Raw genomic sequence first — 12566 nt, 5'->3', positions numbered from 1 at the left:
GAGTAGATCTATCACCTCCTTCATTCTGGATGCTGAATCTCTTATGTAGCATAAGCTACATCAAAAAATAGCATTTTTGAGAGGTCATATCACAGGCTAATTCATATTAACCTTGAAGGTGGAAGTCCTTTTTTTATCCCCAAGTAAAGTCAACAAGTATCTATTTAGCAGCTACTATATGTCAGGTACTATGCCTTACAACTGTTATCTCATTTGGACTACTCAATGACCCTAAGAGGCGGCTGCTATTGAGTGGGAGCGAGGAGGTAGGTAGAACTGGAGCAGCTCAAGATCAGGGAAATCAGCATCAGTATGTCAGCTGTAGGAAGAGGAGAGCATCTTGCTTGGGGCAACCAAAATGGTCCCTTTGGCTAACCCAGTTCAAGTGTAAACATCAAGATTCTAACCAAAGGGAGGATGGGAAGGCAAAACCTTCTTTAGTAGATAATATTCTTTAAACTATGGGAAATGGTCTAAAAGGCTGACAAAGCCCTTTAAATAAACTCATAGGATGTACATTGCACAGAGCAACCCTATAATTTTCTCAAGGTCTAAAACCAAGTAGTGATGCTCTAGAGCTATGGCATTTAAAAAGCTATCCACAGAGCTCATTTCTTTCTGTGTAGATTAAAAATAAAACAAACAAACAACCCCACCACCATTTTAGCTGAGACAAAGAAAGAAACTATTTTAAAACCTTGATTCTATGATTGCACCCGTAGGACATCCCACATTTCCATCACATTAGAGAGGACTGAAAAGAAGATCTTAACTTCTCTTATCAGAGATGGGAGAAGATGGCATGACCAGAACCTATCTAAAGTTTTTCTCAAGGACTGCCTGACCATGTTATATGCTTTGGAGAGAAAAAAAAATCAAGAAGAAAGTCAGGGGAATCCCTAACTATCCTTTCCTTTCCTTCTCTTTTCTCCCTCCTCCCCATATATATAGAGAGAGTACATTTTGAGGAAAAGTCACTGCGACTACTGCTGTAGGCACTGTGGTTTAATGGAAGGATTACTGGATTTGGAGTTAGAGGACCTAGGTTCAACCTCTGCATCTGCCACTTACTGCTGATGTAACTGTGGACAAGTCATTTAACTTTACTGGGCCTCAGTTTTCCCATCTACAAAATTATGAAGTTGTTCTTAATAAGCTTGTGAAACTTATCTATGAAGTTTAGACAAGTTATGACCAAGTGTGAGTGGAAGACATCATTATCAGAAAAGTGAAATCATATATCAATCAAATCCTTGAGAAAATGATACATGATCGATTCCATTTTCAATCAGATTATAATATCATATTTGAGGTACTATGGGTTTCATCAGCAGTTTGCTGATTTTCCAATACCGATTACAATTTTAAAAAAATCCTCAAATTTCTAAAAGCTCCCAACTGCTTAAATTGACACTGATAGAACCGGTTATTTTTTGGATGAGATAAACAGGACAGGTTATTACCTTCTCTGCTGGATGAGTTGGTCACAAACTCCAAAGAGTTTTATGCCTCCAAATGAGGCATGAAAATTAATAATGAGCACTCAGTGGAGAAGTATGGGGGGGGGAGGGGGGTTTCTGCCTATTTCTTTTGTCATTTACTAGGTCTGGAGTTGGAAACCTTAATTTCCTTAAAATAAAGGACTAAAAGACAACTGATTACAAGACCACAAGACAAAGGTCCCTGATTAAATAATCATTTGGCTGGTAACACTGCCCCCAACCTGGCCAAAGAAGACTAGAGCTTTAAGAAGTTGTCTTTCATGTCCATTGTACCAGTCTATTTCCATCCCAAATGATTTCATCCCCAGCACATAAGCCCCAAACTGGCTAGAGTTACCTGAGCCTCAGCTATAGTAATACATGATAATGGGACAAAATCATTTGGCAGTCTGGTGAATTCTATGAACCTCTTCTTAGAATAACAACTTTATGGGCTACCAGTTAGAACAGTGGATAGAGTGTCAGGCCTGCAATTGGGGGGACTTGGGTTCAAATCTAGCTTCAGACACTTTCTAGTTGTGTTACCCTGGACAAGTCACTTAACCCCAATTGCCCAGTCCTTGCAGATTTTCTGTCTTAACATTGATACAGAAGGTAAAGGTTGTTTTTTGTTATTGTTGTTTTGTTTTGTTTTGTTTTGTTTTTAAGAATGGCTTTAAATGTAAAAACTAAAATTCAGTGATCCCTCACCTATTGGGGGAGTTACATTCAAGAGACCCCTGAGATAGGTGAAAATTCACAAAGTTATTTAAGACTTTATAAACCCTTCCAGCTCTTCTATAAACCTTTTCCTCACTCTTATTAAACTACAGTCACTGAGCCAATCAGCACCCAGGATACAGAACACAACGCTGTGGTTGGTGGTCTTTCATTCCATCAGCCAATAGGGTGCTGTGATAAGTGTATCTCCATGATACAGAATTACATATATATGTATATATATATATTGGTTTTTTTTAAACCTGATACGGTGAAGCCGGGATAAGTGGACCTCGATATAGTGAGGGTCGTGAGTAAAAACCAACTCCACAAAACAGTAGACATCAGATAAAGATATAATTTTGCAGCCACTTTAGAATAATGAATGAAAAACATTTACTAAACACTTATGTGCAAAGTCCTGGAAATTCAATGGTACCTTGACACACGAGTTTAATTCATTCCATGGCCAACTGAGCTCATAACTCAATTTGCTCATGTGTCAAATCTATTTTCCCCATTTAAATAAATGGAACTGCAATTAATCCATTCTGGACCCCCCAAAATACAAATTTTTTGTTTTATATTTTTAAAATATGAAAATGTAGTTTATAGATGACAAATAAATATATTTATGGATAATAAAAAAGAATGTAAAGAAACAAACTTGTTTATGAAATGTTATTTACCTTCAAGGTCAGGTGAAGATGCTGGTAGCACTTTTCTTGCTACTATCATTTTGTGCACTATCGCCTAACATAACTTACTCTCTACACACATAAAGCTACACTTAAATGCAAAATTGGCCTTACACATTACTTATGATATGTAACTTTATTGCTAAACTTATTTTTCTACTTCACTTAATTATCATCATTTTCTTCATCGAATTTTGGCTGTTTTGCCACACTTTCCTCTATTTCACTCAGAAGCTGTTTCAACAAAAACTTTGCATGGATATTTGTTTCTTCTTCCCTTTCAGAATGTTTCAATAATGTGTGGAACAAGTGTCATCACACAGCTCCAACACATGACCTGTTGCAACTTTTTGTGGTTGTTTTTCCAATAAACTGTTTCATTTTTTTCCCCAAATCCTCACCTTTTCCTTTATCTAACTTGTACTGATTACCTCATCCACCTGGGGCTCCTCCCCACCAATTTCCTACAGAACCTCTGTATGCTGCAGCTGCTGCTCTCATTCCTTCAATCTGTCATCACAAGCCATGGTAAAAAGTTAAGAAATCTGCCCCCAAAAACTGATAATAAAGGCAAAATTAAAGAAGAACGCATAAGCAATTCAATACAAATGTTTCCTAGGGCCAGATAAACACTGAATTAAATGAGGAAGCCTTGGGTAACTTGTGAAACCGAAGGAACATCCCGCAGGCTATCTAGGGGAGGGTGGCAGAAGCTCCTGGTTCAAATATCTTCTTGTGACTTAAAGCAAAAATCCCCATCGTGACTGCTCGTATCTCGAATTGCTCGTGCCTCAAGGTGCTCATGTGTCAAGGTACCTCTGTACTGTACAAATAGAAGTTCACATATATGGGAGGTTTCATTGCTACAGCATGTAGTCATGTACAGCTGCCTCATTATCTCCATAATGCTTGTTTTTTCCATGAAGGTTGCTACGCAGGCTGGTAGTCTACAGGCTCCTGGGTCCCCAGAGATCTTGGTCTTCCTTACTTTCCCATAAACAGTACTTGGTCAAGGGTTGATGGTCACGGAGATGGTGTGCCTCATCTCCATAAGGGCTGCTTCCTGGATAATGGCTCTGGTGGCTCACCTGAAAGCAGGACTGATGACCTGGATGAGGCTGATATTCTTGGGACTCAGCCCAGGGTGCTGCATGGTCTCCATCAGGATCTGAAGGAAGGTGTTTTGACCTTTCTAGAACATTCTGCCTCCTGTCTCTCCTTCCTCTATGTAGTGTCTCACTCCTTCCACTCACTGGCCTTCCAGCCCCATCAAGGAGGGGAAGTCTTTTCTCTTTCAATGTTGCTCCCCTGGATGATAAGTGCTAAAGATTCAAAGCAAGGCAGGTGTTCTAGAGAGTGTTCCTGTTCCTAAGGTTCTTGTACTTCCCTTCCCTTCATGGGCAATTGGTGTGAGCTGTTGGTTGTGGGAGTGGAAATGGGGCATTTATGAAGCACCTACTATGTGTCAGGCGCATCTATCCCTACATGCTTAGGGTACAAAGAAAGCAGTTCCTGCTTGCAGTTCCTGCAAGGAGCCAACAATCCAATGGGCCCATTGGCTCTACACAATTTTCCCCAAAAGATGTGCTCACTTCCTTTCCCGTGGCCATAACCACAGATACTTCCCCTGCAGCCTTGGGAAGACTTATCCTACAAAGCCACTCTCTGTCCCTGTTTGAGGCAAAATGTTGTGGTCTCTATTCAAATATTCATTAGGCACTCATTGTGTATAAGGCTTTAAGGAAACACCATTTAGGATGGCAGACCGAATATTAGGCTTGGAGTAATCAGTTTAAAGCTTCAAGGGATCTTTGAGGCCATCTCCTCCAGATGAAAAAGTTTCAGGAAAACTTAAGTATTTGAGGCAAAATTTATACCTAAACCCCCTTCAAGTCAGGTCTTCCTCATATGAAGTCCAATTTGGGTTTGTCAAATTATTTTGTGACCCAAGGAAAATGCTTTCTAAATTTTGACCTTAGTTTCTTTCCTGCTAAATGAGGAAATTAGGGCTAGTTGATCTAAGGCCCCTTTCAGCTCTGAAGCCTATGCACATGATAAAGGAGACTGTAACAGTGCTGTGTAACTCTTTGTGTTAGATGCTTATTGTTTTGTTTTTAAACCCTTATGTTCTGACTTAGAATCAATATTGTGTATTGGTTCCAAGGCAGAAGAGTGGTAAGGGCTAGACAATGGGGGTTAAGTGACTTGCCCAGGGTCACACAACTAAGAGGTGTCTGAGGGCAGATTTGAACCCAGGACCTCCCATCTCTGGACCTAGCTTTCTTCCACTGAGCCACCCATCTTCTAGGTGCTTATTGTTCAAAGGAAGATCTCATTGAGATTAGAGATAGCTTCATGGAGGTCAAGTTAACACATTAGGTCTCCATTTTATCTAATACAAAATGTAGGGATGGACTAGGTCTTTAAGCTCTGTTCTAGAACTAATATTACCCAACTGGCTAAGGGTTCATTGTCCTTAGTGCTCAGGATCCTCCTGCCTTCTTTCACAGCCTTCTCAACAAAGCACCAAGTGGGACCCAAGTGTAACAGCTGGCCCTTAAAGAGGACACCAAAGAAGAAAAGCTCCAGTTCCCAAACTGTGGACAGCAGGTTGCCTCAGAGTGACCTAAAATGGTTCCATATCTAGCAGGTATCATCTCAAAGGCTATTAATAATAATGTAACTACTAACATGTGGCTACTCTGTGAAATGTTTTGACATAAAAAAAAAAAAGTCAGAAGGTCATCCAGGAAAAAGGAACCTGAGGACTTTTTTCCAGTTGAAAGTTTGGGAACTTCTGCCCAAAACAAATGAATGGAGTCTCTACTGTATAATTCCAGGGGTGGGGATTGGGAAGGGGAGTGTCTACCTTCATGTGACAATGCCCGCAACATCCTGTCCTGAACCAAAACTACACAAATATAACATGGAGCCTATAGACTTAGTCCAAGCTGATCTTTGTCTTTAAGAAACTGATAGGGAAATATTTAATTAAAATAAATAAGTGGGGAGAAGGATTTGTATTGGTGGTACCTAATTACAAAATATGACTAATGTGATTGGTTATATTTGACAGTGGCTGATAAAAAGGGCTGTCAAACATTTCTTTCACCTTGAACATTATCTTTATTTACTAAGTACTATTTCTTTAGGTTTTCTCCACTTTGTTTCCTCCTATAGATTTTTTACCTTGTGCATTTAATCATCTCTCCATTGTTTCCCCACAACTTTTTCCTATGAGATACAGGAAAGTGTATTGACTTTTTTTACTCTGTTTTAAAAACTGCCTGAAGATTCTAGCAGATAAAAAAGGAAGGCAAAATAAGAAAGGTAATTTTTTTTCAGTCTTCAGAACTTTCCCTTGTGTAGCCATCTATCACCACAGCATAATTTTTAAACTTCAAAATTTCAATGAATGTAATGAAAACAAATACCTCAGTAACTCTCCCATGTGAAGGAGATCTATATCTCCTAATTCATCCTGAACTTTAAAATTTTTCATTTAGAGATGTATATATGAGAATCAATCTGACAGTGAATAGTGTTGGACTTGCCAAGACTTAAGTTCAAATCCTGCCTTGAACAAGTTACAATGCCTGTAAAAGTATATTACCTAACCTTTTTTTTGCCTTGGGCAATTCCCTAGGACTTACTGAAGCAGCTTCAACACCTAGAATTCACAGTGCTAATCAAATCACAGTCCCTTCTTGTATTTGCATATGTGCACCATTCTATATTGTTGATGTTTAAAATTGAAAAATAATTTCTTCCTAATATTACTAGGCAATAATATTCTCAGTCTCGATTCTTACCTTATAGGAAAGAGGGCATATTGATAGATTAATCAAAATATCTAGAGACAGGATTTATTTCTTCTGCCATTTCCGAAATAGAAATTTTGATTGTTATTTGCTAACTGAAAATGCATTATAGGACCTAGTCATTTGACCTAGCACCCAGCCAACACTGGCTGACCCTGTGTAAGCCTCTTCTACAGGTAGCCCTCAAGGAGTCAGATGGGTAAAGTGAGAAGATCCCTCAGTTTGGAGTCATGAGACCTACTTCAACTCCCAGCTCTGACACCTACTAGCAGTATGACTCTGGGCAAGGCACTTTCTTTACCTCCTTGGGTCTGCTTTTCTCCATCTATAAAAGTAAAGGGTTATAATCAGAGGACCTAGGTTCAAATTCTGGCTCTGACATTTATTAAACATTATGGCCTCGGGCAAGTTACCCTATCTGGGCCTCAGTTTCCCTATCTGTAAAAAAATCCATAGGATTGAATTAGATGACTTCTAACGTTCCCTTTAGCTCTAAATCTGTGACACTATGGATTGACTATTTTTGTTTTTAAACTCTTACCTTCTGTCTTACTCTCATTTCTAAGACAGAAGGGCAAAGACTAGTTAGGTGTTTTGGATTAAGTGACTTGCCCAGGGTCACATAGAAAATATCTGAAGCCACATTTGAACCCAAGTCCTCCCAACTTCAGGCCTGGCACTGTGCTACCTAGCAGGCCCATGGATTGACTAATAATAGGACTATTTCAGCTTTGGGGTTCTTCTACTTTTTAGTTTAAGCTTCAAAGTCCTTGCTGGAGAGGTGGAACAAAACTTCTTTGAAGAAATTATTACAAGCTACAAGCAAAGCAGTGAGACAGTCTATTCTACCACCATTCTATTAAAGAGAAGGGGGAGGGAATTAGGCCATTGCTCTCTTCTGCCAACTGGTCCTGGGACCTTGTGTTCCTTTGGAGAGTAAATATGTGACCTCAGTCATTAATGGGGCATGACTGCTGCTGTTAAACACAAAAATGGTAGACCCTTATATCTGAGCAATGCCAGAATCTTGGGGTATCTCAGTAATGTCTTTTGTAATCTTCCTACTTCATATGATTAATGTAACCCATAACATGACTGTTTCCTTGGGGGTCTTATTGAATAGGGAAAGTAATAAGAATCTTAATGAAAAAAGAGAGAGTAGAAAAATCAAGGCTATGTTTGGAGATTTTTCTGGAATAAAACTCCACCTGGGGTCAAAACTAATAAGCCAAAATTCTGAACATTTATTAAATATCATACACAAATGATCTTTTTATATTTTAAACCCCTACACCAAACCTAGAAGAACCTGGGCCAAGATGGCAGAATGAGGGGGAAGGAGAGGAGTTGCATTTCATAGCCACTTCTTAAACAATCAACAGATTGTTTAGGAATTACTAATTTACTATGAAAAGTACTTACTTACCTCTCCTACCTTAGGTGAGCTATACTCTCTACTTCCTATCCTGGCACATGGAGTTCAAAAATCTCTTGATTGAATTTATTAAAAAAAGAAGAAAACATTGAGTCTGAATAGATAAGGACTAGGGAAGAAGGCCTAAAGTATGTAGTTGGGAAAATGGGTTAAATATCATTACAGGGCTTGGGGAGGGAAAAAAGAGGATGGAAAAGAGCCACAGTGGGTAAGGGAGAAATTTGGAAAGGCTTGGCATCATTCCATACTTCCCATCCAACTTCCCCTAAATATTCTTCGCCATTGCTGGGGTGCATTCCTCTTTGGTTCATCGTGGAGCAGAAGCATAGGAATAGTACTGCAGAAAGGCAGTCAAGGTAAATGGAGGTCTGCTTAGCACAGTACCCACTCCTCACTCCACTGAAGCCAGAGCCCACCCCAAACATAGCCCACCACCATCACAGCCCTTCCCCAGATCAAAATTCATTGCTGTCTGCCCCACTCAAAGTGCTGTTACTCCGTGATAAAGGAGTTCATGACAACAGATTAATGATATAAATCCCTCAAATAACTGCAATTAATAAGAGCTGTCTTCAAATAAGGAACCAAGAAAAGGGGTAATTCTAATGCTAGGGCTTTGAAAGAGATGGAGTCTAAGAATTCAAGGTGGCTGCACACACTTTTCCTGCCCCACCCCAACCATATCATGACACATTAACACTCCTCTCCCTACTGCCTATCCAAATGCTACTGGAGCCCTTTGAGCTGAACTCTGCCATGTAACTGGAATGTCAATATGGTTCATCTGGCCTCAGTCTCCCCTTTTCCTAGCACAGACCATGTGCAAGCTCAGTCCCTCGGCAGAACCAGTGCCCTCCCCATTCAAGCTTGACTTCAGTCCTGAGTACTTTGCCTGCAACTCTCAGGTCCAAGCTACTCCATTCCTTGGTTCTTTGCACTTCTCCTACAGTGTGCTGGAAGTCCGACTTCAGATGCTCTCATAAATGAGCAATTGATGACTCGGGCAATCAGTAGAAGGCCAAATCCTCCTCTCAACTTAGCAGGTGAGTTACATTCATCAAGAGGAAATCGAAGGGAGTTGAGAGCATCCCACCTCCCCCAAACCAGGAATTAAAGAAGCCGGCACATCCATTCATCAAATGTTTGGAGTCACAGGGACTTGGAGAGATGATCTAATCCTTTCCTCAGCGTCTGATTTACCTCACCAAACCCATCTCATCCCCTAAACAGCCTGAGCCATTGTTCAATATCTTCAGAGGAAGTTCCCTCTATAAAAAACAAAAATTCCTTCCCTGACACATAACCCAATCCCCAACTTCCCCGGAGTGTGGCAGAACCTCGCTCCTGGCAGTAATCTAGCCCACATTCCAGACGGAGAGCCCGTCTGGTTCCACACCAAGCCCAGATCAGAAACATACACACATAGAGGAGGGCTTTGCGAATCTCCCTGGCTACTACTGTGAGCTTAGTAGACAAAACAAGGGAGGGGAAAAGAAAAGGCCCCAGAGCTTTCACATCCTCCTCCCTCCGCCAATTTCCAACCTCCAGTTTGGGGAAAGTGGGAGTTCTAGCTTCGGCTCTCCTGGGAGACGGGACCACAGGTAACTGCTGGCAGTTCGATCGCAGGTATTGAGGCTACTGGGAGGCAGCTGTCCCTGAGGCTAACGGGGGCAACAGCTGCCACCAGCGAGGGACATGGGGGGTTGGGGGGGCGGCAGTTTTGGCCCGGGGGGGAGAAGCAAGGCTGCAGCACTCCCAAAGCAGGGCACGGAACAACTGGGTGGGAGATGAGCCGGCCCAGCCGGGGGTGAGCATCGGTTAGGGTAGCCGCAGGGGCTTGCAAGGGTGGGGATAAAGGTACCTCTGCCAGAAGAGGGGACAACCGGCCAAGAGCCTGCGCAGCTCGTTCTTCAGCTTCCAGAAATCCCCATCCAGGTATCTGTGCAAGGAGGAGTCGCCCAGTCCCAAGTCCCGGGCGGGCTCTGGCTCCATTGTGCTGCTTTCCCTCAGGCGGCTCGGGCGGCTGTGGCTTCGCCCGCAGTCGTGGCTCTGGGTGCCTTCACTCCCGGCTCGCTCTGCCCCTCCTCGCCACCTGCTGACAGCTTCGCGGCTGCAGCGACCGAGAGCCCCACGGTCTCAGCTGCTCCAGATGCTCCAGCTGCAGCGGGGGCGGCGGCAGCCCTGGTGACTAGGACATTGCTGTATTGCTGCCTCTCCCTGGCCCACTCCACGTCACGTGGGTGACAGGCATATCCCCCCCCCCCCCAATTTCTTGCCAGGAAGCTCACCCGTTTCCCCGTGCGCTCACCTCTCCCGACCTGTTCTTTCACGTTTACCTCTCTCCTCTTCCTACCTGTTCTTTCCCCATTTTCTCTCCCTAAACCTTGTCTTCTGCATTCATTCCCACTTCTTACTTCTCCCCATATCCCAGACTCTTGGGTCCCACCAACCTACTCAGAATGCCCTCCAGGTGAGGGGCCGGGGCAGGGGGTGGAGAAGGCGCTGGCTAAAACGGGTAGCCAGCCACCTGCGGGAGCTTGGTGCTGAGATGGGAATAAAGTCGCTGCTCTAACTTCGGTGGTTGTCAAGGCTGATTGAGAGCAAGGAAAAGCTCTTTGGAAACCATACTATACGTGTCAGAGATGAGGCTCAAGACGATGGTCGCCAACTGCCCTTCTCTTCTAAAACAAGGAAGAATTTGTGTTATCCTAAAAGCGAAAAGCTGTGTCTCACTCTCTGCAGAACCTCAAGAAAGCTTGCCTCCTTCCTTTGGAGTTTCTATTTCATCTGACCACAATTTTTTGATGCAACCAGAGGGCTGAAAGTAAAATCCTCCTAAAATAAGTTTTGATGACCCCAGGATGAGCCTGACCACCACCACCACCCCCCCCACACACACACAGTGTAAAGGAAGGGAAATGAGATAGAAAGAGGAGAGGGAAGATGGAGCCCTTGTGACTGACACACCTATTTTTTTACTATGCAAGATTCACAAAATTCACTTGGTATGAAGGATGGGAAGTTCATGTTGCCTTTAGTAAGTTCCTATTAAAAGAGGGGATAAGCCAAGACATGCCCTTCTTTTCTTTACCTTCCTTCCTAGAGACTTGACCAGTTGCCCAGTCCTTCCTGCTTCCTAGGTAGGTCTAAAACTTAGATCTAGATATATCCATAAAGAGAGCAGGGCTTCCTACTTCTTTCTACCTCATACAGCTCAATGACTCAATTCAGATTCAGCCTTCTCCTAAAAACATATCTAATATGCTCGGAAACTTTTCCAGCAGAAGTTATCATTATCATAATCGGGCATTTCTGGTTGGTGGGAATGAGGATATAGAGACATTTGGAAAGAGATCAAGGCTTTGCCAACCAGCTGACTAGGGAAGACAGAAAATAGATCCAAGACTTAAATTATAATCAATAACTTATAATAGATTTATTAAATTTTCTTTACCCAATAAGGAAAGTCAGATAAGGCCTGCATTAATCCCCTGAATCTCAATCTGATGCTATCATCACAGAACTTTGTTTTGCTTCTAGATTTAAAAACAAATTTCATTTCCTTTTTCTTTTTGGCTCAAATTTTGTTCCCTTAACTTGCATATGACATATACACACTGTTCATCTTCGAGGTGGTATCACAGATTGTGTGTGGGTGTATTTGAAAAGACCAGTACTGTTTTCATGTTCAACATAATAAAAAATTATCTCTTAGTTGGAACTGACTTGCAGGCACTGGCCTGCTCTGCCCTTCTGCCTCTTAGACTCATCCCCATTTGTTGAAAACAGCTTGACTACTGCTACTACTGCTGCTGCTCACCAGGCTGGTCTCTCTGCCACTCCTGTTAACTAGAAGCACTTGGCTGTGCCACTTAATGTGTCTTTTAAATGTTTCATCTAATTTAAGGTCAAGAGTTAAGATCAATCCCCTCACCTCTAACCCTATATCCCACTTTCTGGGTATCCTGCCAGTCTCCCACTCTTCTCCTTCTTCCAGATCTCTCAATGCAGGAGTCCAATCTCTCTTCACTTGTCTTTAAAAAACCTGCAGGCCTCAGCTCAGGTGCACCTTCTGTAAGAATCCTTTCCTAATACCCTTTTCCTCTCAAATGGTCAACTCTTTATCACATTTACTTCTACCTCCAGGAGAATATAAGGTCCTCATAGGCACTGTGCTACAAAGAAAGACAAAAAGACAGCCTCTGCCTTCAAGGGGTTCACAATCTTAAGGGGAGACAATGTAAAGACAAATAGAATGCCAAAAAACAAATGCCAAATAGAAGATTTTCTATTTGATCCCGGAGGTGAAAGTTACTGAAATTTACTGAGTTTGGGGTGTGGGGGTGTAGGGAAGAGAGTATGAGTGATGTGGTCAGACCAGTACATGAGAAGATCATTATGGCAGCTGTGA

At 42.2% G+C, this 12566-nt stretch overlaps 1 protein-coding gene across 2 annotated transcripts in view; it reads right to left on the bottom strand.

Moving 5' to 3' along the window:
- ACOXL (acyl-CoA oxidase like) overlaps positions 1-10572 on the bottom strand; it is a 627156-nt gene extending 616584 nt beyond the window's left edge. The window contains exon 1 of one of the 2 annotated variants that reach the window (XM_056813765.1): positions 10017-10572. In XM_056813765.1, the coding sequence (XP_056669743.1) occupies positions 10017-10147 (131 nt within the window). In that variant the 5' untranslated portion in view covers positions 10148-10572. The remainder of the gene's footprint in view (positions 1-10016) is intronic. The other variant, XM_056813764.1, reaches the window with a different exon arrangement.
- Between the last annotated feature and the right edge of the window lie 1994 nt (positions 10573-12566).

The sequence above is a fragment of the Monodelphis domestica genome, chromosome 1, assembly GCF_027887165.1.
Source record: "Monodelphis domestica isolate mMonDom1 chromosome 1, mMonDom1.pri, whole genome shotgun sequence".
Lineage (NCBI taxonomy): Eukaryota > Metazoa > Chordata > Mammalia > Didelphimorphia > Didelphidae > Monodelphis > Monodelphis domestica.
This window is presented reverse-complemented; position numbering and strand designations above follow the sequence as displayed.